The sequence below is a fragment of the Carassius carassius genome, chromosome 19 (genome assembly GCF_963082965.1).
Source record: "Carassius carassius chromosome 19, fCarCar2.1, whole genome shotgun sequence".
Classification (NCBI taxonomy): Eukaryota; Metazoa; Chordata; class Actinopteri; order Cypriniformes; family Cyprinidae; genus Carassius; species Carassius carassius.
The window spans coordinates 343,864-371,031 of NC_081773.1; the positions used below are offsets into that span (position 1 = coordinate 343,864).

Sequence of the window (27,168 nt, forward strand, 5' to 3'; positions counted from 1 at the left end):
AAAAACCTTAAAGTAGGACATTTAAGCTAATTTGGTTTACAGCAGTCTGTGACTGCCAATACTAGGTTTTCTTCTATATATATTAACATTTTTGTTTACCTGTTTGTGAAATGTTTTTATTTGTATTGCTTATGTAAAAAAAAAAAACAAAAAAAAAAAACACCTGCTTTCTCCTCACTGAGTTCAGCCTTGTGAAATCACATTAGCCTGCTGGCAAGTTACAGAACATTTCTTTATTATTTATCCCTGAGCAGCATTCTTAAATTGTTTCACCTGTTAAATGTGTGAGCTGTTAAAAGTAACTAGAGACAAGACAGGAAAAGAATGTCTGTTTTTATTTAATCTTCTGGTTTTGTAAAAAAACTAATCTTTTGTTTGTAAAAGAGCCATGTGTAAAAAGTCAGATGGCACTTAAGATACTTTAAGATAAGATTTCTGTCATAACAAAATAAATAAAAGTTAAATATCTACATATTGAATTATTTTTCTCCATTTCATCGTATTACACTGAATCACATCGTGTTGAATAGAATCGAAATCGTATAACACCGCATCGTAATAGCAGTGAATCGCATCGCATCGGTAGCTGCCTTTATGTACCTTTAATGTATCGCATCCTTGGCTATGCATCGAGATGCGTATCGCATCGGCCTCAGTTATGGAGATGCACATCCCTAGTATGCATCACTCACTTTCCATAATACAATATAAATTGTTTCTTCACTTGCAAATATGTCACAATATGATAGTATAGTCGCTCATTTCATAATGACCTGAACAAGATATAAAAATGAAATCCTTGTGTATACAAGCAGCAATAACTTTATTATCAAAATATTATAAGGGTACTTCAAAATGTTTATTTTTTTTTTTTTTGTAGAAAATCCCCTGTGTATCATTTCTTATCTATAGCAGTATTTTCCAATCAAATCATAAAATACAACTAACCTTTATTAACAAAAAAAGAAGACCTGTTTCCCTAATGTGAACCATAATGATTCAGAATGTCAAAAACCGTATCTGTATTGCACAAAGCGCACTAAGTGGACTCTCATCAAACCACACATATGCTATTAAAAAACAAAAGCAACAACAAAAACTAAATTACAAATCTATGTACAGAGGTGAAAGTTGTTATGGGCAATAGGTGAGTGATATTCTTGAGCATCTCACTCAGCATAGTAGTGTGTAAACTGCCATTTCTGAAAAGTATTGACAGTATCACAGTCCGTAAGGAAGATGCTGTCAGCTTTAACTCCAGCTTCCAGGCAAATGGGTTGGGAATGACCCTCCATCATCACATGCTCTGTCTAGACATAGATACAGATGGTAGAATTTGGTCAAACAATGTTTACACATTTAAACTGAGCACAGTTCCTATCTTGATATATGAAATCAAGAATGCAACTGCACACAATATGATTTATAAGAGAACCTAATACTTTTTATATAAAACCTTATAAAACAGCACTTGGCTGATGAATGATCAATGTTAAAATATACCACTGAAACATATTTAAACACCACAGCTACTGTACTGTGTGTATCACTGTGCAGTGCCAAGAGATTATAATAACTAAACCTTTTAGTGGAAAGTGATTTAATTTTCTTCATAACATGTCCTTCATATTTTTATTATGTGGTAAAAAAGGGAAACACGGTACTTTGGGGCATGCTTATTATTATATATAATGGTAAGTTTGTTAACACTTAACTTCTACAGTATCTACATTTCAATTAATTATTTGATACAATGCATTTATTGTTTAATACAGCATATATTTTTTACATTGTACTTATATTTTAAAAATACCTGCATGTAATTACATCTGTAAATAATTTATGTAATTACATTTTTATTTATATGTTTTACCCATCCCTTACATTTTAATCCACCCTTAAAGGGATACTCCACCCCAAAATGTAAATTTTGGCATTAATCACCAACTCCCATGTCGTTGCAAACCCATTAAATCTCTGGTCGTCTTCGGAACACAATTTAAGATATTTATGAAGAAAACTAGGAGGCTTGTGACTGTCCCATAGACTGCCAAGTAAATTACACTGTCAAGGTACAGGAAAGTATGAAAGACATCATCAGAATTGTCCATCTGCCATCAGTGGTTCAACCGTAACATTATGAAGCAAAAAGAATACTTTTTGTACATGAAGAAAACTAAAATAATGACTTTATTCAACAATTCCTTCCCTCTGTGTCTCTCTGCATCACTGTAGCTCCATTTCATAGAATAAAGTACAGCACTCTGTGTCAGCCGTCTCTTCCATTGCATCGCTGCTTGCAATTAACTGATCGCATCGCTGCTTGCAAATCAAACTGTTGCAGTTTGTTTCAGAACATCTGAAATCCGCATCTAAGATAAGTGAATGCTCTTTTAATCCATATCGCTGTGTATGCAGGAACGAATATTAAGCATATTTGCAGCAGCATTTATCTTATATCGCTCTAAGGACACGCCGATAAGGCCATGAGAACAAGGTGAAATGAGACAAGCGTTCTCGTGCAGCGTTTCAACTGGCGTTCGCTGTATTTAGCGGCGAAATCTCAATGTCACTGGTGTTTATTTCTAAGGTTGATGTCACATTAGCTGTGTGAGTGTTTCAGATGCACAAAGCTTCAAAAGCACGCATTTATCACTCTATGGCTTCTATACATAGGCTTATAAGAACGTGATCTCAATAGCCACGTTTACATGTATTTTATTTTTTCATTCAGATTTAAAGATTCGGTGGACTGTTTACATGAGACGTTATCTAATCCGATATGGTGTTTACATGTGCTCGTGCTTTCGATTTTGGGACATACTAAGTGGCCTGCGATGATAAGCCAATTACCAGGAAAAAAAAAATAAAAAAACGCATTCATATTTTTAATAACTGCTCGCACTTGCTTGGAATTAACAGACTAATATTTGAACCTCTAGTGTTCATTTGTGCGCTCAGTCATGTGGCCCGAACACTATCACATACACACTAAGGCCGTCTTCTATCGTACGGTGTAGTCGGGGCCATACGCAAGTATACCCACTTGTTTTGTTGCTTCGCAAAGTCTGTAATTTACTATCATGAATTTTTCCCTTTAATGGTGTACCATACAGTTGTGAAACTAGTGATTCTTTGTTGTAATTGGTGCATTATCAGTTCTGTCATTTCACATTCCCCCGCCCATCATCTACGAGTGCGCGTGTCCGCTGCAGCGAGAGAACTCCGCTCAAATGCCATCGGGAGCACCAGGACATTTCTGGACCGGTTGAGTTGAGAGCTGATCATCGAAGCGAGGGAAACCTCCCTCACATTAGGCACTGTTTATAAATTGCAAAATTTTTGGCAGTTACACCAAACTGGCAAAAAAGTGTGAAACGGCGCTACGCACTGCATCCGCCAGCTGCATGCAAGAGCAGAGTCTCCCGCACAGTGCTGCATTTGTGCAACAATGTAAAGTGATAAACTGCTTCATCCATTCAGATGTGATACAGAATTATTGATACTGTCGTGTCGTGTGACAGATGAAAACATTAAGGTTCTGTAGTGATGCTGGCTGAAAAACATCCACAATGTTAACTGCATGGAGAGGTAAACTGGAAAACGCCAACATAGGCATGTCAATTCACCAGTGGTGTCAAAAGTATTGACATTCATTACTCAAGTAGAAGTATAGACACTAGGGTTTAAAAATACTTTTGTAGAAGTTGAAGTATCAACTTAAGCTTTTTACTCAAGTAAAAGTGTAAAAGTACTGGTTTAAAAAACTACTTAAAGTATAAAAGTAAAAGTAATGTAAGGGGAAAAAAAATATGAACAAAAGCTTAGGCTGCGTGACTGGGGCCTATTGTGCACTACCTCACCTCCTCAAAAAAAAAAAAAAAAAACATTTTTCTTAAGGCCATAGGCCATAATGACTATAATATTATATTAAAATGTTCATGTTGAAAAATTTGGGATGCACTATGCTACTTGTTTCAGCCACATATATGCCCATTGAAAATGAACGCACTTTAGTACAATACAAATACATTAAAGAACTAGAGATATGATGACTAGTTGCCTATAAGTATTGTTATGGTGCAAAAAGTCAATCTTCAGAGGCATGTCATCAATAACCTTTAATGGAATGTAAATGTACATCCAAGCTTAGCTGCAGGAATCTGTGAGGGCAATGGATAAGAACACTGGTGCAGGCTTAGTAACAATTACCCTTGTATGGTTGTCTATACACAATAAACATTATAGTGCTGTCAAAATGAATGATTAATCCAAGTGATTAATCAAAAACTAAAAATGAAAAATAACTCATAATCCGGATAACTTCTTGATTGATAGCTTCCTGTATTCGCTACATACATGTGCTATGTCCAGTGGGGGGGGGGATAACGAGTTACAAAGTTGGTACAGCCTACTTATCACAACATTGTCAATCGCAAACGCTAATTTATTAAAATCTCTCGCTACCGAACTACCTACAGTAGCTTAATTTGTGGAGGACGAAGAGAAAGCACCCATTTGGTAAATGAGTCAGTAGTGAGAAATAATAACTTTTAAGCAGGGTCCAGTGCCATTTCGAAAGTTTTAAAACAGTACCGGTGCCTAAACGGTTCATGAACCGATACTTTAAAACAAAAAGAGCCAAAAAAAAAAAAAAAAACCTTGGATAACATTAAAGAACATTACAAATTTTTAAAATAAATTCATAGCTTTCACCTTGGATGCTCTCATTTCCCAAGTTGTGCTTCCCTTACTCTAAGGCTAATAAATGTATTTCACAATCTGGGTCATTATTTAATACAAAACCACACATAATGTTTCTACTGTATCTCTGTCACTCACTCTGATATTTAGTTAGAAGATGAGTGCTGTCTGTCATTGTCTTTAAACGGTTCTGTGAATTACTGTTTGGTCATTCTTTATAAAGTAGCAACAATGTCATTTGTAAAGTACAGAACTGTGCAAAAGTCTTAGACACATTAGTATTTTCACCCCAAAAGAAGGTTTAAGCCAGTTTTTTTTTATATTTTGCTGTAGTGTGTCAGTAGGAAATATCAGTTTGCCATTAATTTTAATAATAATCTAGTGCGATTTTGAATGCACAAGCAGTCTCACAACGGCAAAATGAATGTTTGGAAATGTAAACTGATATTTTCTACTGACACACTACAGCCAAATATAGAAATAACTGGCCGAAAACCATTCTTTTAAGTGAAAATACTAACGTGCCTAAGACTTTTGCACAGTAGCTAGTGTATGTATAAAGTACGTATGATTAAAGTGTAATTAAAGTATGTGTTCGTTCAAATGTGTTAAGGGCTAGATTTTCGCTGGAGGAAACAGCTGTGGTGTGATGAGCTGTGAACAGCGTAAACTTTACAGTAGATGAGAAACCGACTGCTCCCTCGTGACCTTTTGTAAACAATCTGATGAAGAGCGCGCTGAAAGACGGAGAGGAGACCGGTCTGACACCGGTTTCATATGAAATTTAAGGGGACTGACTCTGAGGCGATGGCGAATTTGTGTACAGTTTATGGAGCTAAAAGCTATAGCCCCGCTAAAAAAGCCTAGCGACGCCCGTGCTTCTTGTGTACATTTCGGAGAACCAGGAAAAACATTTCAATCAATCGCTCAGGCATTTAAAAGGCACCGAAATCTGCGTCCTTATTCGGTTCGGTGCATACCGGTTCCATACCCAACCCTACTTTTAAGAAATATATTTTTTGATAAACTAACCCAACACTGGCTATGTCCTTGCAGGAGTGTGATGTGATTTGTGTCATGTGCAGGTGCGATGGATCGCGTACAAACCAATAGGGTGTCGGAATGGTATATGTTTATACTTCTTGTCCTACCACAATCAAATTCACTCCATCCGGATTGCGCGATTTATCTGGATAGGATTTTTTTTTTTTAATGATGACAAGCCGGAATGAAAACAAGCCGAAATGAAATGGCAGTAAATAAGCTATTTTTAAAATGTAAGGAGTAGAAAGTACAGATACTTGCGTGAAAATGTAAGGAGTAGAAGTAAAAAGTCGGCTGAAAAATAATTACTCAAGTATAGATACCCCAAATTTCTACTTAAGTAAGGTAACAAAGTATTTGTACTTCGTTACTTGACACCTCTGCAATTCAGCAAGGGGAAATAGCCGCAGCCTAAGACCTTCTGTAATGCAGCTATGAAATAAATTGTATTATGACATAAAAAATAAAAAAAAAACAGCTTTAATGCATATTACATGCTTCTCGTGCTGCAGGAAGGGGTTGTATGTATCACACATTTGTTTAAAGGGGGGCTACAATGGTGTTTCATGGATTCAGAGTTGTTCAGTGTTAAAGAGATGGATTTTTGTGCTAAACATGACCATTTTGGATTAATGGAGATATCTTTGCCAAAAATCTTACTTCTGGGTGGTAGTGCTGGGCGGTAAACCGGTTCATACCGAAAACCGGTGTATATTTTCAGAGAGTGGTTGAATGTGCATTTTTCCTGAGCACTGGTTTTAAGCCAATTTAGATACTGTGGCATAACCGTAACTTATAATTGTGAGTTAAATAAAGATCAAACTACATCTTATGAATAATCAATGCAGAAACCTATATATAGGTGCATCTCAAAAAAATTTGAATATCGTGAGAAAGATTTTTATTTTTTATTTTTGGTAACATTTTAAAAAGGACACTTTAATATATTTTAAAATGTGTTTTTTGTTTTTAATTTTGATGATTAGAGTTTACAGCTCAGGGAAGTAAAAAATGCAGAAACAACAACAACAACAAAAAACTAACACTAGCTTTTCTAACCTTTTTGTATTATATCTATTTATTTTCTTTTTATTTATTATACAATTAACAAAACCAAAAAAATACCTCTAACACTAGCTTGCTCTATTCTTTTTCTATTCTTACTGTTTTCTTTGTATTTATTGTATATATATATACATATATATATATATATGTGTGTGTGTGTGTGTGTGTGTGTGTGTATGTATATATATATATATATATATATATATATATATATATATATATATATATATATATATATATATATATATAAAAAACCTTGTTGTAATGGGTTAAGATAACTGAGACTTGTTATGGCACTTGCATATCATAGATATTTTGTTAATTTTGATTGCTTACATCGTCCTCATTTGTAAGTTGCTTTGAATAAAAGGTCACATTTTATTTTAAGGTCCAATTATCACTATTAACTAACCATTAACTATGACTTTTGCCTCAATTAACTCCTAATTTGCTGCTTATTAATAGTTTATAAGGTAGTTGTTCAGTTTAGGGTATTGGGTAGGACTATGGATGTCATGCATTATATGTACTTTATAAGCACTAATAAACAGCCAATATGTTAATAATAGGCATGCTAATAAGCAACTACTTATTAGTGAGAATTGGACCCTATACTAAAGTGTTACCGAATAAAAACATCTGCTTAATGACTAAATGTAAATGTAATGTATACATTGACAGTGTCCTTCATTTCAATTCATCTTAACACTAACATGAACCATAATTAAAAGAGAAGCAAATTATCAAATTTCTGATATATTTGTAACAATCATATGGTGTTATTATTAAATATGTCCTGTCCCACCATTTACACCATTTATTGTTTAATTTATCAGTTTTACTATGCCTAGAGATTAAATTTTGTGCTATACTTACCAAACCTTTACCAGACTTGTGCATCCAGCGGAGATGTGGCTTTGTGCTGTCACATGGTTCCATGATAATCTGTTTTTCCTGAGGAGCCAAACAGAAAGTGTTCTGTCGAACCATCCTTAACCAGGTGTAGCTGAAGTGTTGACTCTGCGAGGCATGAGAAAACAGAAACAATTTTTATGATGCAGTGTTTTTTTAATGAATGCAGCAGAACGAAATATACATGTAAATAATATTTCTGACTTGGATTTACCTTATTTGTGAGATCACATTTATCAAAAAATAAAATGTCATTTTCAAACACCAAACATTTTCTGGTTCCAACATTGAAAATCTATAGAAAAAAATATGTTTGTAAGATTAGTAACAGAATAATTAGTTGTATAAGTGATAGTGGTGAAATGTTTATTTATTTTCTACCTACCAGTCCTTCTGCTTTGACCAGAGGGGCGTCAAGGTCTGGGTAGACATTCTCCAAGTACCATTTAAAGCTTTTACACTTGAGTTTTTTTCTCAGCTCAATCTGTTCTGTCAGGTTTCCTATATCAGTAACACGTTTGTCCAGCAGATGATGGTAGCCATGGCCATAAAACAGCTCTTTATAGTCATCCAGCCACACCTCTGCAACCCTGGCCAAGTTTCTCTCGACTGTCTTCACACGATCTTTAGGGAACTTGTAGGGGTTATCACCACGGAAGATGTGGCCGACACGTGAGCAGGGGATGATTTCAATCTCACCTCCACACATCCAGATCTACAGCACAAATATCACATTACCTTTTGCCACTGTACACAATTATTTCAGAATGGCTCAAACTTATACTCATATTAAATTTTAATTTAGGATCCATAAACTATTTGAGCCCCATCAGACTGGTTGTGGCGGAGGTGTTGCAACAATATATAGTGATATTCTCAATGTTACCCAGAAAACAGGATACAGGTTTAACTCTTTTGAAATACTTCTGCTAAATGTTACACTGTCAGACATGCAAAATAAATCTAATGTATCTCTTGCTCTGGCTACTGTGTATAGACCACCAGGGCCGTATACAGAATTCCTAAAAGAATTTGCAGATTTCCTCTCAGACCTTCTAGTTACAGTTGATAAGGCGCTAATCATGGGAGATTTTAATATTCACATTGATAATGCAAATGATACATTAGGACTTGCGTTTACTGACCTAATAAACTCCTTTGGAGTCAAGCAAAATGTCACCGGGCCCACTCATCGTTTTAATCATACACTAGATCTAATTATATCGCATGGAATCGATCTTACTGCTATAGATATTGTACCCCAAAGTGATGATATTACAGACCATTTCCTTGTGTCGTGCATGCTGCGTATAACTGATATTAACTATATGTCTCAGCGTTACCGTCTGGGCAGAACTATTGTTCCAGCCACCAAAGACAGATTCGCAAATAACCTGCCTGATCTATCTCAACTGCTATTTGTACCCAAAAATACACATGAATTAGACGAAATTACTGACAACATGGGCACTATTTTCTCTAATACATTAGAAGCTGTTGCCCCCATCAAATTGAAAAAGGTTAGAGAAAAACGTACTGTGCCATGGTATAACAGTAATACTCACTCTCTCAAGAAAGTAACTCGTAGTCTTGAACGCAAATGGAGAAAAACTAACTTGGAAGTTTTTAAAATTGCATGGAAAAACAGTATGTCCAGCTATAGACAGGCTCTGAAAACTGCTAGGGCAGAGCATATCCACAAACTCATTGAAAATAACCAAAACAATCCAAGGTTTTTATTTAGCACAGTGGCTAAATTAACAAATTACCAGACGCCACCTGATTCAAATATTCCACCAACGTTAAATAGTAATGACTTTATGAATTTCTTCACTGATAAAATAGATAACATTAGAAATACAATAGCGAATGTAGATTCTACAGCGTCTAACACTTCAGTTTCATCCATCGCACCCAAAGATAAACTGCAGTGCTTTACAAATATAGGACAGGAAGAGCTAAATAAACTTATCACTGTATCTAAACCAACAACATGTTTATTAGATCCTGTACCCACTAAATTACTAAAAGAGCTGTTACCTGTAGCCGAAGAACCGCTTCTCAATATCATTAACTCGTCGTTATCTTTAGGTCACGTCCCAAAACCATTCAAGCTGGCGGTTATCAAGCCTCTTATTAGGAGACCAAAACTAGATCCTAGTGTACTGGCAAATTATAGGCCTATTTCAAATCTTCCATTTATGTCTAAAATTTTAGAAAAAGTTGTGTCTGCACAACTGAGCACCTTCCTGCATAAAAATGATCTGTATGAAGAATTTCAGTCAGGTTTTAGGCCCCACCATAGCACAGAAACTGCACTTGTTAAAATTACAAATGACCTGCTTCTTGCGTCAGATCAAGTCTGCATCTCATTTCTAGTCTTACTTGATCTTAGTGCTGCGTTCGACACCATAGATCATGACATACTCATAGATCGATTACAAAACTATACAGGTATTCAAGGGCAGGCTCTAAGATGGTTTAGATCCTACCTGTCCGATCGCTACCATTTTGTTTACTTAAATGGGGTGTCATCTCATTTATCATCAGTAAAATATGGAGTGCCACAAGGATCCGTCCTAGGTCCCCTTCTATTTTCAATATACATGTTGCCCCTTGGTTATATTATTAGAAAATACGGAATTAGCTTCCACTGTTATGCTGATGATACTCAGCTATATATCTCAACGAGACCAGATGAAACTTCCCAATTATCTAAGCTAACAGAGTGTGTTAAAAATGTAAAAGATTGGATGACAAATAATTTTCTCCAATTAAATTCGGATAAGACAGAGATATTAATTATTGGACCAAAAAACACCACACAGAATCTTGTAGATTACAATCTGCAACTAGACGGATGTACTGTTACTTCCTCTACAGTCAGAAATCTGGTTGTTATATTAGACAGCAATTTGTCTTTTGAAAATCATATTTCCAATGTTACAAAAACTGCATTCTTCCATCTTAGAAACATTGACAAGCTACGAAACATGTTATCTGTTTCTGATGCAGAAAAGCTAGTTCATGCTTTCATGACCTCTAGACTGGACTATTGTAATGCACTTCTAGGTGGTTGTCCTGCTTCGTCAATAAACAAGCTACAGGTAGTCCAAAATGCAGCAGCTAGAGTCCTTACGAGGTCAAGAAAATATGATCATATTACCCCAATTTTACAGTCTCTGCACTGGCTACCTATTAAGTTCCGTATCAGTTACAAATTATCATTACTTACCTATAAGGCCCTAAATGGTTTAGCTCCTGCGTACCTAACTAGCCTTCTACCACGCTACAACCCATCACGCACCCTAAGGTCACAAAACGCTGGACTTTTGGTAGTTCCTAGGATAGCAAAGTCCACTAAAGGAGGTAGAGCTTTTTCACATTTGGCTCCCAAACTCTGGAATAGCCTTCCTGATAATGTTTGGGGTTCAGACACACTCTCTCTGTTTAAATCTAGATTAAAAACGCATCTCTTTCGCCAAGCATTCGAATAATGTATCTCTTAAATTGTGAGTGTAGTTGCATCTGCATTTTTATTCTTTAGCTTGGGTTAAACTAATTTTACTTTGTTGGATCAGCAGCTATGCTAATGATGTCTCTATTTTGTTTCTATGTTTTGCCACGGGATGTAACTAGGATTTACACAAGCTCCAGTCTGGATCCAGAACACCTGAGAAGAGATAATGCTGACCCTCAGAGGACCCCAGATGATGCTAACCTTGAATCAACAAACAGAACTAACAATTATTGCTACATGTGTGACTGCATCATATAATTACTATGAATTAATAATATTGATAGTTCATCATCTAGCTGACTACATCTTGTATTATTATTATTATTTTTATTTTTCTAAAATCCTGTCAAACGTGCACAAACTACTAGCTACTACTAAATATTGTAGAAACATAATTTTCTGTAAAGTTGCTTTGTAACGATTTGTATTGTAAAAAGCGCTATACAAATAAACTTGAATTGAATTGAATTGAATATTAACAAAAAAGTGAGATGTTATGCTGTTTGCCCTAAATGCACGTAAGCTTAATTTACTGAAGGAAAGCTTAAAAGTGGTCTGCTTTTGACTCGCATTTTCTTTCACACACCATCCTAAATAAATAATAATAAAATAAATATGCCATTCCCCATGAGATGATCCCTTGAAATCGCTGGTTAAAGATTATTTGACCCTGCAAATAAACATTTGGGTTATTTACCTTAAAAGAGATTTCCATATTTTCTCCACCCCATACATCCAGGCCTGGGTCATATGCCCCCAGTTCATAGAAATAGCTCTTGTCAATAGAGAAAAGACCCCCTGCCATAACAGGACACCTGTGCAACAACAACAACAACAAAAAACCTGTCACCTTGAACTGTACTTTGGATTTAGATATTTTATTACATATTACAACAAACATATTATAACCTATAATTAGACCTATAAGGAAAATTAAAACTACTATATATAAACCTTCTGACATCCTAACAACAAACAGAGCTGAATAATGGAGCACAGCATATCATTGCAAAAATGTCAAATGTTGGGGAAGACAATTTAGCCCTTTGAAATTAGTGCGATCAGTGTCAATGTGTATGGTGGTTACAGTCCTGATTTGTTCAGCTTTTCATATCAATCAACGGTTTACAGCAAAGAGAAAAGGTGCACAATATCTACATTTAAAAATGACTGATAATCACACAATTAAAAATATCTGCAAGTGGCAATTATAGCGGACTCATACAACAATGATACAGTGGACCTGTCTCTTTTCTTAAAGTGTCTCTTTACAGGAAGATTTATAGTTTTAAATTAAAATAGAACAAAAAAAAATGTCTTAAAAATAATTCATGTAAGTGGACAGCAACATAGTCAAGTCACTGGACAAGTATGTTCATCTTAATTTCATTAGGAAATAAAATTATCTGTAAGCTTACTGAAGATCACTTTTTTTTTTGTAAACTGACTATATTAAACTCTTTCAAACTATATTAATATAACATTATTATATCTTTATATGCTTAACCGTTTACTAAGATTTGAATCTATAAGACCTAAAAATAATTATTATCCTATGACTCCCTCTGGTGGCCAATGTTAGTATCATTAATGTCACTAATATTGATAAAAAATTACTGATACTGTAGTTACCCTCTGAGCAAATTCATTAAACTTAACATATACTCAGAATGTCCTGTTGTCTATTTGTAATAACGATACTTTTATGAGATTTGTGAAGTTCGGACATTCACAAAAAGATTCACAAGATTTGTGGCAACACCCACAAATATAATGGCCTATATTGTTGCAACATCACTAACATTTTATAATAAAGTTCCGTTTGTTAACATTAATTAGGTATATTAGTTAACATAAACTAACAATGAAAAATATTTGTAAAGCATACTGATCTCAGTTCATATTAATTGCAACGTATACTAATAAATTGTTAAAAAACAAATATTTATATTATATATTTGTATAATATTAATTATTAGACCTGAGCTAACATTAACATTGTACAGGTGTAATTACCATAATTATTGTTAACAAATTAAATTTTTAATAAATACTGTAACAAATGAATTGCATATTGTTAGTTAACATAACGTAAACTACTGAACCTCATTGTAAAGTGTTACAAAGTTATCAAAACTGTTTTGACAACTTTTTCTCAGGGGCATCTCCAGATGGTGGATACCATTTTTTATTAATTCAAAATGGTGGAACACTTCATGCAAATAAATAAATACATGATTAACTGATGGAATTGGAAGAGAGATTAATTTAGATTTTAACCACTACAAATCCATACTTATTAGCAAAAACATACATAAAGAATAACCTTGTGGTTGATTTTCACCAAATTCCAAACACCTTTCCAAACACCTTAAAGCAATAATTCACGCAAAAATGAAAATGTGTTAACAATTTACTTACCTTTGTAGGGTCAAAAATGATCAAAGACTGTTTTCCTGTCCCAAACTATCTTGAGTTAACAAAAGGCCCATTTGGCACTCCTGAAGGCATTGAAGTGATTTTATCAATCAAGACCTGTAGGCCAGCATGTGTTTACATCGGGGGTCTGCTAATTGTCACACCTTTTGCACAATGGGTGAAGCTGTTGTCTGCTGATTTGTCAGTATAGCCCCTTTCACACTGCCATTCCGGCAAATACACGGGTAAAGTGTTCTGGCAATTGTTCCCGGGTCGCTAGATTTTGCACTTTCACACTGCCAGTGATTACCCGGGATATGTGCGTGCTTTCACACACAACCTGTAAAGATCCCGTAACGACACGTGACATCAGGGCGTGACGTGTAATGTACGAGTCGAAAACGTTAGGCACGTAATACTTTCACTGAAGCAAGTGAACGATCCCGGCGTCAGCGCGGGAAGTGAGGAACTAACTGATCTCTGCTTCATTACAGTTTGCACATATTTTTTCGTCGCGAACGTTGATCTTCCTTCAAAACAGCCGGTAAAAGAGTCGATAACGCGCGTCATCACTTCGACAGGGCATTAGATCTGGCTTTTGTTCACACAGCGCTCGTCCCGGGTTGAACTCGGCAATGTTACTAGGTCCCCGACCCGGGTTCAATGCCGGAATCAATCCCGGGACGTGGTTGCTTTCACACAGAAGGCGACCCGGCAATGTTCCTGCAATATGCCAGGTCGGACGTGCAGTGTGAAAGGGGCTTTTGAATGTCTCACATTTGGGTTTCAGTCACGTGGTTAAGGAAGGGATAAAAGAGGACTGTAAATGTTGCTCTAGGCTTTTTCTCTCTTCTGGCTTTTCTTTGCTGACTCTTTCCTTTGCTGGACCTCTCTTCTCGGGGCATTGCCCTCTCTCCCTCTATTTTTCCCTCTCTCTATCTCCCCCTCTCGCTTTCCTTCTCAGGTAATATTTAAGATACATGATGGGTACAATTAACTATATGTTTTACCATCCTTCATCTATTTTGTAACAAATTCAAGTGTAACTTAATAGCAATGCTCTCCCACATATTTAGCTATTGTAACGGCGCTTATTTCCGTTTTTGGTATAAGTGGCAGTGGGTGGTAATAGAAATGTATAGTTTTATAACATCGTGCTGATAACGTTTCTTTAGTCCTTCAGCACTCCTACAGCCTGAACATCTGTAGGCAAACCACCCTTACAGATTGGTGCCGAAACCTTACAGATTGGTGCCGAATCCCTTGCAGTGAGTTTTCTGAAATTTATTTTGGTCAGTCATCAGAATGAGGATTTTTTCACAGTTGATCTTTTGAATGGATTAAAGCTGGCCTTCTGACTGCGGACTGTGTAAGTATTCATTCTCCGTTTTGCATGATATTGAAATTAGAAGGTTGTAAGTAGCTTCAATAGTCCCATTACTGTTCAATCTGACAACATTCAGATTATCTCCTCAGGGATGGAAGGGAAAACCTCTAAAGAAAGTGACTCATTGTTTGCTTTATGGAGCAAAAAACTTGAGCCTACCTTGTGCAAACTCAAGAAAGATTATATAGATACTAGATCTTCAGATGATGAAATGTTCAATTGGTGGGACATAATTGGTAAACATCAAAAGAAATCAAAACATGGTGAAATAATTGAGGCTTTAAACTTTATAAGCTGTACTCGGCTACGTGATTTATTGACACATGTCTTCAAGTATAGATGTATAATTGTAAAGAACTGCATTCTAAAAATGCAGAAATACAATTGTCAGAGGCAAAGATTTGGAATCTTCAGTCACTAGATAAATTACTAGCTGAAAAGTTAGCTCTGAAGTGATAAATGTAAAAATCACAAGGCCACCATTGCAGATCTTAAGGCTAAGCTAAATGCACAAGAGTTAATGTCTCCCAAAATGCTTAACAGTGATGGGGCTAAAAAGCATGTCCACTTCTTGGAAGAGGTGACTTGCTGTGATGATTCTAGAACTTTTAGTTCAGAGGAAGCATGTGCTACTGCTCAAGAAAGTGTGCAGTTATTTCAGTTATTAAGGTGATGCAGCACTAGAGAGTCATGAAAATCCTCAAACTTCAGGAGAACACAGCACACAACCCTGTGGCAAAGATAGCAGGTTTTGTAGTTCCTGTCACAAAATAGGCCATACAGAGGAAAAATTCCGGTCACTGGGTAGGGGTAGACTTCCACCTTATTTTCAGAAAGATAGGAAACCACTTTCTAAAGGTAGATAGCAATGCTCATTTGCAGGTAAAACTCTTACTGAGTTGGACTGCATTGTTCATGCAAGGCCTTCAGCTACTGACTTAACTTGCTAGTGGGTTAGCAGCTTAATAGCAATGTGTTTAATATGGAAACATCCCAATTTCAATAATTTTCGAATTTGTAATTGTGTTTAAGACATTGTGCACATAGATCACACAGTACAGTTGTTTGTGTAACTACATGTGCACAAAGACTAGTTGAGTTTATTCTTTTAAAATACATGAATGTTTTACTGTAAGTGTGTGAAACACTTAGGTTTAAGGTTGTAGATGCTACGTGCATTCTAGACCATGTGTCTTGTTTGAAATTGGAATAACTGTAATACTGGAATTGCCTAGCAATTTCAAGTTTCATGTTTGTCAATGCTGAGTTTGTTTGTTTCCTGAGTGGTACACGCTGCTATCTTCCATATAGCTGCAGTTAAGCCATGAACAGGAGCATGGAATTGCTTTGTGGCCACAATGTGATTCACAATTGTCTTAATAATGAAAATGCTTTCCTCACAACAAAATCTAATACCTCTGAATTTTGCATGTCATCATGTCCTTAACAAAAACCATTGGTATGGAAGCACTTTGAGCCAGGCTGGCTCCCTGTTACTACAGGACTAAATTTGCATCACAATTGTAAAACTTCCTTCTCTTTGTTTGGAGCATGATCACACTGACTCATAGCCTCTGCTAAATATAGACACATATATAAAACCCTTTGATTTTCACACACAGGATCAAATCTGTTTAGTTTGGGTTTACCTAATCACTTAGTCTTTATCTTACCAAGTTTGAGATATAAATTAGTATTTCTCATTCTTCCCTAAGTCCAAACATTTTAATTGATATATCATGTAATTCATTTGATTTCAGTTTCTTTGTATGTTGTCCATTTCAGTAGCAACAATGAACATTTTAATTCCTGTATTTGGTTACACTGAATATTTGCTGATGCTCTTACTGATGAAGGGGGGTGTTAAAATCAACAATTGTTGATTTTATTATAATGCAATTTATTGTAATGTTTCCAAAAACAGTGTAAGAGCTTTTCAGATCATCTTTTCTTCTCACCTTGACCATTGTTTTAAGTACATAAATTTAAGGGCTTTTTGTCAGAGACAAGTTCAATCTGATCACATCAAACCTCTGACCATGCAATGCATACTTCTGTTTGTTGTGCCATATAATCTTTTTTTTAATCACAGGATCCCTGTTACATGAATTCACATCCCGTGTCCTGCTTCCGAAAAGCTCCTTTAACACTGCACGTCGGACCCGGCAAATTGCCGGAACATTGCCGAGTCGCCTTCTGTGTGAAAGCAAACACGTCCCGGGATTGATTCCGGCACTGTACCCGGGTCGGGGACCTAGTAACATTGCCGGGTTCAACCCGGGACGAGCGCTGTGTGAACAAAAGCCAGATCTAATGCGTAGTGATGACGCATGTTTTCGCGCGGCTCTTTTACCGGCTGTTTTGAAGGAAGCTACATTTTTCTTTAACCTGCCAAATTTTGTGATGGTATGTCATTCAAATTTTTGGTTATAAGGTGATTAATTTTGATTGGCTGCTGATGGCTGTTTGTTTGTTTATTCAAATTAAATTGGAGAAACTTCAGTAACACTTATTTTCAATGGTTCCTTTTGAACATTCTGTTGACATTAAGTAATGTTGCACCTACATATCAACTAACTCTCATTAGAGTATTAGTAGACTAAATAAAGACTAATAAATAGTTAACCAATATTAAGCAAACCTTTATATCATTTATCTCTTTATTGTGATGGTCGCCGAACAGACATGCTACTGACTCGAAGTAATTTTGCAAGTACATCAACTTATTCTAACCCTAACACTCTATTAATATTCAACTGTTTAGCCCCGTTCACAGTACAAGTGACACACAACGACAAAACAGTGCAATCCCATTCATTTCAATGCACAGTGGATGTTGGCGATGGATGGGGCGTGTCCAGCGACACGACAAAGTTCAGAAACCTTTATGCAAATGAAGAGTGACTTTTGGGAGCGACAGCCAATAGAAAAGAACACAGCACTCCCTATGATCGTTCTCCACTAAGCTCAGCAGTGACGGAAAGAGGGAGGAGAGGCTAATCCTTGCCTTCATCATTCATTTTTGTTTTCATGTACGGATTCAATTTATATTTATATTATATATAGTCTTTTGCCTCCAGAATGTTTGTATTTAGCGGCAAGAAAAATTATTCACTGTCAACATGAAAACGCCCACTAGGGACCTCAACAAAAGTCACTGCTAGTGTGTAAATGCAGCTTTTGTATAACACTCTCTAAAATACAGCATAAAAAACACTTGTCAGCTTTGGTAACCTGCAAAAAGTACAACTAAACCATTCAGTATATATATATATATATATATATATATATATATATATATATATATATATAGTGTATGCCATTTTGTTGACGTTACCTAATGGGGTCTGAATCCTTGATCTGATTCTTTCTAATATATTCCTCTGGTAGTGCACTCCAGCCAAACACCAGCGGCCATCTGAAAATGCCTCTTTGGAAGTTATCAACAAGCATGTAACTGCGTAGACAAAAAATAAATTAATACATTTTAGTGCATGAATTTTAACAGATCAGTGCAGCAGTGGAGGAATGATACACCAGAAAGGGCGATTTAGTCTCATAGGGACATGGATATGCGCCATGGTAATGTGCCATGTACAAAATAGGGAGCACAGCATTTATTTAATTGCATGACTGAATATACTTCATTACCTCATGTCCTTATCACTGATGACCTCAATAACAGGACAGACCACTTTTTTGCGGTCCATGTAAACTCTTTCTAACAGTGGCTCCAGCCAACCCACATTACACTCAACATGAGAGTCCAGGAATGTCAACACTTCACCTGCAGATAAAACAACATATGAAAACAACCAATAAGGCCATACACTAAAACAATATGCATATTATAAAACAGAGATGCGAGATAACAGATGTACATTCTATGTATTCCAAACAGATTAAATTAAAGGAGTGTCATTTTGACACAGTGGACCCAGGTTCGAATACGCCTTTCGGCAAAATTTGTTGTCCTTTTTCTAATTTCATATCACATCAGAAAAGCATTTATTTTCAATGAAAATGAAGGAAAAGTTGAAAAAAAAAGGAACTTGTTAGGGTTAGGGTAGGTAGGAGGGCTTTATTGTCCCTAAGGTGGCATCCATTTAATCATTTGAATTAAAAATTAAAAATTATACTCAGTAAGTTATTATTGCATACTGTTTTCTAATGTACTACAATACTGAGGTCCAGATAATTGCCACTATTGGCAAAAATTTGTATAAATAGCTGAAAATCCTTCAATTTCAACAATGTAAATAGAATCTATAGCTATTTGCACAGTGTAAAAAGCATACATCGCCAAGAAAATATGGTATTTATGCAATTTATTTAGCAAATAGCTGCTGCCTTAAATTAAGCACAAATCCATGGATTGAAACCTTTCCACTACACTGAACTGAATCGAATGTGAGTGTACAGTACCAGTAGCAGAGGCAGCCCCTGCGATTCTGGCTCTGATTAGGCCTTGTCTCTCTTTCAGACGGATGATTCGTACTTTAGGGTATTGAGACATATAAACATCCAGCTGCTCCTTCAAGTAGTCTACAATTGAAACAGAAATACATTTTAGTTATAGAGAAACAAAAATACAGAAAAGTCTGTCAATTAGAGGTACTTTTCTTTCTTTTATGCAAAAATGCATAAAAAAAGACTGTTCAGACTTTTTAACTTCCATAAAAAAATAAAAAAATAAGTAAATTCAAGAAACTTCTACTTTGAACACCAGATTTTCAATTCATTAGGTGTACAATTTATTTTTACAAAAATGAATTGTGGATCCAACAACTACACAGATTGACAATTTTATCTTTCTTTCTTTCTTTCTTTCTTTCTTTCTTTCTTTCTTCATATTTGGTATCAGAGGTGATTTCCTTTACCATGCCATACCATTCTTTACCATAACAGCATACAGTGTCAAATTGTAGTATTAATAAAAAAAAGAAAGAAAAAAAAAAAACTTCTCAAAACATTTGCATTTCTGTTCTATTCCATTATTTTGATACAATTTGTATAGTGCTTTTTGCAAAGCAGCTTTACAGAAAATTTCTATGTATAAATGAGTTTCTACATTATATTTAAGAGTAGGTTATTAGTGGTGACTATGGCAGAAATGTACAGTAAGAATCATGCAGTTTATTATCAAACAGACAGTGAACACTATTAACTGCAATGATTATATGTTGCATTATATGACTGAGCATGGTTTCTCCCCATTTTTGCTCCATTTTGTCACCGATGGAGTTTGGTTCCTTGCCGCTGTCGCCTCTGGCTTGCTTAGTTGAGGACACTTAATTTACAGCGATACTGCTGACTTGATTACAAATGATTGCACAGATACTATTTAAACTGAACTGAGCTGGATTATGACATCACTGAATTCAATGATGAATTGCCTTTAACTGTCATTTTGCATTAATGACATTGTTTTCCTAATTAATAATGTTAAGTTGATTTAAAGCTCTATATAAATAAAGGTGACTTAACTTGACTTCAATGCAAGAATACATTCAATGTGAATTCCAAATGCCCCCAAGATCCTCTTGAAGAATGATGACATCCATATTTTTATTTTTATTTTAGGACTTATGTATTTTAATAGATTGAGCAAATACAGTTTGAAAAAGATTTACTTTTCAAGATTTTGAGTGGGCCAAGAAGTACGTTATTGAAGAATTAATCACCTACCCTATGGATGTCTGTGAAACATAAGCTTGTCTCTGATAACATTTACCTCATTATTTAGTGCTGCTCCCTTGCAAGTTTGTATCAACCAAACTGAATTTTAAAACTATATGTAAAGGTCTCTTCCACCCGCAATACCCATGGCTGAAGTGCCCTTAAGTAAGGCACTGAACCCCCAATTGCTCCCCAGGTGCTGGAAAAAATAGCTTCCCACTGCTCTGTATGTGTGTGCTCTTGGATGGGTTAAATGCAGATTACCATACTTGGCAAATGTCACGACATTCACTTCTTCACTTTCACTTTAAGCTTTTAACTATTAAACCCTGTCAATTAACTCACTTGATTAAAGGGGTCATATGATGCTGCTAAAAAGAACATTATTTAGTGCATTTGGTTTAATGAAATGTGTTTATGCGGTTTAAGGTTAAGAAAAAACATACTGTACATTATTGTTTCTCCTCTATGCCCCACCTTCTGAAACATGTTGATTTTTAAAAGGCTCATTGGCCTGAAAAGCGAGGTGTGCTCTGATTGGCCAGCTATCCAGTGCATTGTGATTGGCCAAATACCTCAAGCATGTGATGGAAATGTTATGCCCCTTAACATATTGTGATGCCCTGTCCAGCCAGAGTGACAAGACATAAACATAAAACCCATTATAAACGTGATATAAACATGATTTCTAGTCGTGTCCTCTTTTGGAAGGCCAAACAAAGAAGTTTTGCTCTCTCATCGAAACATTGTCACACACCGCGGCCTTGAGCGGAGGCCGGCTTGAGTGAGCAGAAGTGGGCCGGCTTGAGAACAGTGCAGCCGGCGGATTCTACAAAGGAGCGTCCATTAGGTTTGTGGCAACCACATGTGATGACCCCAGGCTGGACTCCGCTTCGTCCACGGTAAAAGCCGATCAGGCAAAGTTGATGTATTTCCTCAGCGACCAGCACAGATTGGCTCCAGGCATCACAAAGCGGATATCATCTTCTTTTGGAAGGCCAAACAAAGTAGTTTTGCTTTCGCAGTGAAAAACACAGCTTCTATACAACATGGCGGTGGCAACAACAATACTACAATGAGAATAAAAGGTACGCCTTCTTTCTTTGCATGAACATCTGGGCCGCATTATGCAAATCTTACCACACAGTGACGTAGAGATGTGGGGGTGTGTTAGAATGAGCCTTAATGTTTATAAAGAATATCTCTTTGGATTTGAGACTTTAGTCTTTGCAACATTACAGGTCTTCTTTATGCACCAAGACCTTGTAACACTCCAAAGAGAAAGGAAAAAATTAAATTGCATCATATGACCCCTTAAAATAATTTCTTTAAAATGTAGGCAAAGCCCTCGAACCTTTGGTGCTGCAGTCGTCCACCAGAATGATCTCTTTGAGCAGGTGTGGAGGAGACCTGTTGAGCACGCTGTGAACCGAGCGTAGCAGAGTGGACCAAACCTCGTCCACAAAACAGAAGATTACACTGGTACTGGGCAGGTCATCATGAACAATGTTTTCCGAACATCTAAACGACAAAGGATATGGAGGTGTTACACATATCTTGCCATAACAGAAAATGTGTCATTACCTGCAGGACTACAGCAAAAATAATCTATGGTTCAAACTCACATTTGAGGCCTGGTGTCTGGGATGGCTCTGTCTATTGGTATCTGTTCACTCAGGAATACATTAAAAAATCCTTCACTCCAGCGTCTTCGACTCTCCAGTTCTTTATCTCTGGGAACTCTTGCAGGCTGGCCAAACTGTCCCACCGCCCTGGGATCTCTGGGCCTGTCTGTCACATCTAGGGCCATAACCTTATGATGCCCTCCTGACCTCCTCACCTGCACACTTGTAGAATGCGGTACTCTGTATGCATCCTCAGCTGGGTTCTGATCCTTAAGTTCACTTGGTTTTTGAATAATATCTGGTTTTGTTTTGTTGAAAGTATTGCCATGTTTTTCTGAATTTTCAATAATGTTCTTTGGTTTATCACCATCTGCTGGTTTCAACAATTCATTACTCAAGTTCCTTTGCAAACCCGCATCTACATGTACTTCATTATGTGGCATCACTACTGTGCCATTAATATGATGTACTTTCTTCACACTGTTTTCTTTAAATGCAGGAGGATGCATTTTCTCCTGGACAGCAGACAGTGCTTTAGTAAGTATATGTGCTTTGATATCTAAATTTGCATCTGTCTGTTCATTAAAAGCAGCCTTTATTTTGTTTATCTTTGTGGTTATATTCTTCACTTTGACATTAAGAACTGTTTTTGTCTTGTTTATTTTTTCAGGGATGCTAATAATTGTTCCCTTCACAAGTGAATTCACAATTAGATTCACTTTACTTTGGTTAATTACCTCATTTTGTTTCACAAAAGACTTGTCAGCCATAGACATTGGATTCAAACGTTTGTCTTGTTTTAACTCTACTTGATTTGTGGGCCTTGCCATTGGCCTCTTTCTGTAAACTTTATCAACTTTCCGTTCAAAGCTGTTGCTGTTTTTTAAAAACTCCTTTTTGTCTATGTTTACATTTTGCAGTGGTTGTTTGAGCACATCCTTTACATTGTCTTTCCTCCTTCCCTGTTTTAGTACAATCTCTCTCTCTTTGAGATCCTGATTCATATCACTGATGACAGATATCCGCAATGCTGCTATGTCAAAAAGGAGCCATATTACAGACGCGATAAACACAAAAGCCAAGACCCTCCCACTGCCCCTTAAATACTTCCTAAATTTCATTATTTTAGTACTATTAATTATTTTCAAGTATTTTCAGTTCACGCTCAGTTCGGTTCTCAAAGAGAGTGAATCCACATTCTTTAAAATGACCTGAATATTAAAAAGTCGTAAACAAATTATAAACAGATATATGACTTATGTTAAGTATGTTAAGTTATGTTAAGGAACAAACGCAGTGGTCTAAAATTTAATCAGTTTTTAACAACATCAGAGAATCCGCGAACATTGCATGAAATTACCAGCAGAACTAAAACGAAACCACTCACTATGGTCGCTATGGTTACAATGGTTATTTACGTTATCGCGATAATAAAAACGGGATTTGATTGTGTTTTACCTGGACTTACAGAGACGACGTTTATTAACCTCGAGACTACTGTAAATAGACAATCTGAGAGAAGGAAACTTTTTAGAGAATGCTGTTAATGCCAAACACTGAGTGTGTGAATGTAACCACAGAAGAGCATCCCGAACTCAAAAACGACTGCGTGGCAAAAATTTCTTCCGTATGACCTAAACTAAACTCCTGGCAAACTTCCGCGGTTTTACACTCAAATACATACAGTATTAGACACAGAATATATTAATATTAGAGCTTTCGTTTTTAAATGACACTCTGAAATAGACGCGTTAAAGTTCCTTGTTGAGATCGGTGTAGCAAAGTTTGTCATCACTCACGTCCTTTCAAATGAATGTTTTCTGCACTCGTTTTGATATTCCGACAGATTCACCTCTATAGTTCTCAGGCGATACTTCTGAGCACACACACACACCGTTGTGTTCATGTCGTCTTCTGGGTTTTAGACATCCTACTTTAAATCCGCAGTTCCTGCTGGCGTTTTGAACATCAGACCTGCCCTGTTTTACACGTACCCACACTTCGCCTATGTGACGACGTGTCAGTATTTAGAGCGATAATTTGGACGCAACAAATTCATTTTAATTTATTTATTTATTGTGCATGGCATATATATATATATATATATATATATATATATATATATATATATATATATATATATATATATATATATATATACATACATACATACATACATACATACATATATATATATATATATATATATATATATATATATATATATATATATATATATATATATATATATATATATATATATATAATCTCATCTATTTAAAAATTATATTCTAAGTTTTCTCATTTTATAAAGAAACTAATACAATTCCCCAGGTTTTTTTCTTTTTTATTATTATTTTTTTTTTACAAAACTAATTCAAGCTAGTCTTTAGAAAAAAGAAGAAGAAGAAAACAACAACAAAAACAAAAAACTCAAGTTTGTCCAAACTTTTGACTCATAGTAAATACCATGAGAATTTAATATGCTGAGGTCATGGATGATCATCCAGTTCCACATTTTTCAAAGTGCCACACTATTTCCATATGACACCTTACCTGTACCGTGGTACTGCCACATTCATTTTTTGAAGAATATATGTAATGGAACATTATATATAATGGACATAGATATTTTGTCCATGTAGTCTGTTGAAAGATTGTAAAGAAGTATTTATATCAAGTCTGGTCTAACCTGTTGTGTCGCAATAGGCAATAGCTGACTGCCTTGTCTGTTTGTTCCTCTAGAATAGCTTTTAAAGCTGGTATGGGCAACTGGCGGCTCGCAGTGTCTTTTAATACGGCCCGCTGGATCAAATTAGACTCGGATGATCAATTTTAAAACATTTGAAAAGCAAGTCACTTAAAGATTGCTTTCAGTTCATGATGTTAATACTATCTCCAACCAGGAGAGGTCGCTAGTTTCCAGCCACTCTCCAGTATTAATTTCAGCGTAGTAGGATGTGCACTCTAATGTAAACATTCACAAACATTAGCAAATAATAAGTTCTTTTTCTCCAGAGATCCAGACGCTGGTGCTGGTGTCACAGAAGAATCTGTCATGAGGGTGCCCCGTCTCTGAGAAAGCAGGGATGGGCAACTTTAATAGTGGCGAGGGCCAGCATTTGTCTCCTTTATACCAAGGGGCCAGATTACTAATCCACGTCCACAAACCTTTAACACCGTCTTAATCAATTTCCTTTTTATTGAAGGAAATTAAAGTATAACTGATGTAATTTATTCGTAAAGATTTTATTAACTATAAAGTTATACAGTTATGCTAATTCAGAAAGAAAACTTTGTTGTCAGTGGACAGAAATATTACCCCAACAAGCCAATGTAAACAACTGAATTGTCTGTAAATTTACAACAAACAAATGTACCTTTTTTATTAGTGGCCTACAGAACATCCTCGGTCTCTCCGTTAAACACTGTACACAAAGCTGATGTGCAGCCCTAAAGTTTATTCAGTTAAATCATAGCATTTTGAAGTTTAATCATCATATTAAGCCATATTGCAATTCTTGTCATTAAATCCCCAAAGACAACGTAAAAAAGATTCAAGATTTTAGTCACATACATGGTTATTTGGAGAGGATATGACCAGCAGTGAAATTTAAATCAGGTCCTCTCCATGGACAGTGCAATTATTAAAGAATACAAACACAAGAAAATTATACAAAATAATAAGATATGGAAAAGTAAGATAAAAAAAAAGTGCAGGACAGTATACGGTAGACTTAATAAATATTATGATGAGCAGGAATGTACAAGAGGACAATGTGCAAACAGGTTGTACAGGGTATTTACATAGCAGCAATAGAGCAATAAAAACATATAAAAATTGCTGTGTGCAAGTGTCAGTGTCAGTATATTCAGTATTGATAATTAAGTGAAGTCATGTAGAGGTTAAGAGACTGAGTTTGAGGAGCCTGATGGCCTGGAGAAAGAAGCTCCTCCTAACTCTCTCAGTTTTTGCCATCAAGCTACGGAAACGCTTACCAGATAGCAGCAAAATGAAAAGAGAGTTACTAGGGTGATTTGTGTCCTTGATTTTAACAGCTCTGCTTCTGCAGCGTTTGAGGTAGATGTCCTGCAGAGAGGGGAGAGCAGACCCTGAGATCCGCTCAGCTAAGTGCACAACTCTCTGCAGGGCTTTGCAGTCTTGACTGGATCTGTTCCCATACCACACCAAGATACACTGAGTCAATACACTTTCTATGACCCCTGAATAGCAAGTTTTTAGGATTGCTGGTGAGACCCTGAATTTCCTCAGCTGTCGCAGATGATACAGTCTTTGCCTGGCTTTCTTAACCTGAGTTTGAATGTGGGTAGTCCAAGTCAGGTCCTCAGAGAAGTTTACATCAAGGTACTTAAAGCTGCTCACCCTCTCCACAGGGGAGTGTAGGGCTGCTGCTGTCTCTTCCTGAAGTCCACAATCAGCTCTTTAGTTTTACTCACATTCACAGAGAGACAATTGTCCTGGCACCGTGATGTGAATTTCTCTACCTCATCCAAGTATCATTGTTGTTGAAAATGAGGCCCAGAACCACAGTATCACACAGTAAATTTAATAATAGATGTGGAGCTGTGGGAAGACACACAGTCATGTCTATAGAGAGAGTAGAGCAGGGGACTCAGGACATAGCCCTGTGGAGGTCCCACGTTCAGGGTGATGGAGTTGGAGGTGTACTGGCCTACTTTCACCACTTGAGGTCTGCCAGTGAGGAAATCAAGAATCCAGTTGCATAGTGAAGAATTCAGGCCGAGGTCCATGAGTTTAGAAGCTAGCTTGATGGGGACTATAGTATTGAAAG

General features: G+C 36.2%; 1 protein-coding gene across 1 annotated transcript; it reads right to left on the reverse strand.

The window, feature by feature from the left end:
* Positions 1–761: 761 nt before the first annotated feature.
* On the reverse strand, positions 762–24,360 carry LOC132094838 (polypeptide N-acetylgalactosaminyltransferase 5). Its single transcript, XM_059499463.1, has 10 exons — positions 22,355–24,360; positions 22,084–22,250; positions 19,476–19,595; positions 18,702–18,837; positions 18,388–18,507; positions 11,943–12,060; positions 8,111–8,440; positions 7,940–8,020; positions 7,690–7,833; positions 762–1,310 (listed from the first exon to the last, which is right to left on the reverse strand). Exons 1-10 carry the CDS (start codon positions 23,473–23,475, stop codon positions 1,170–1,172), a joined length of 2,478 nt encoding a protein of 825 aa, XP_059355446.1. The 5' UTR covers positions 23,476–24,360; the 3' UTR covers positions 762–1,169.
* Positions 24,361–27,168: the final 2,808 nt, after the last annotated feature.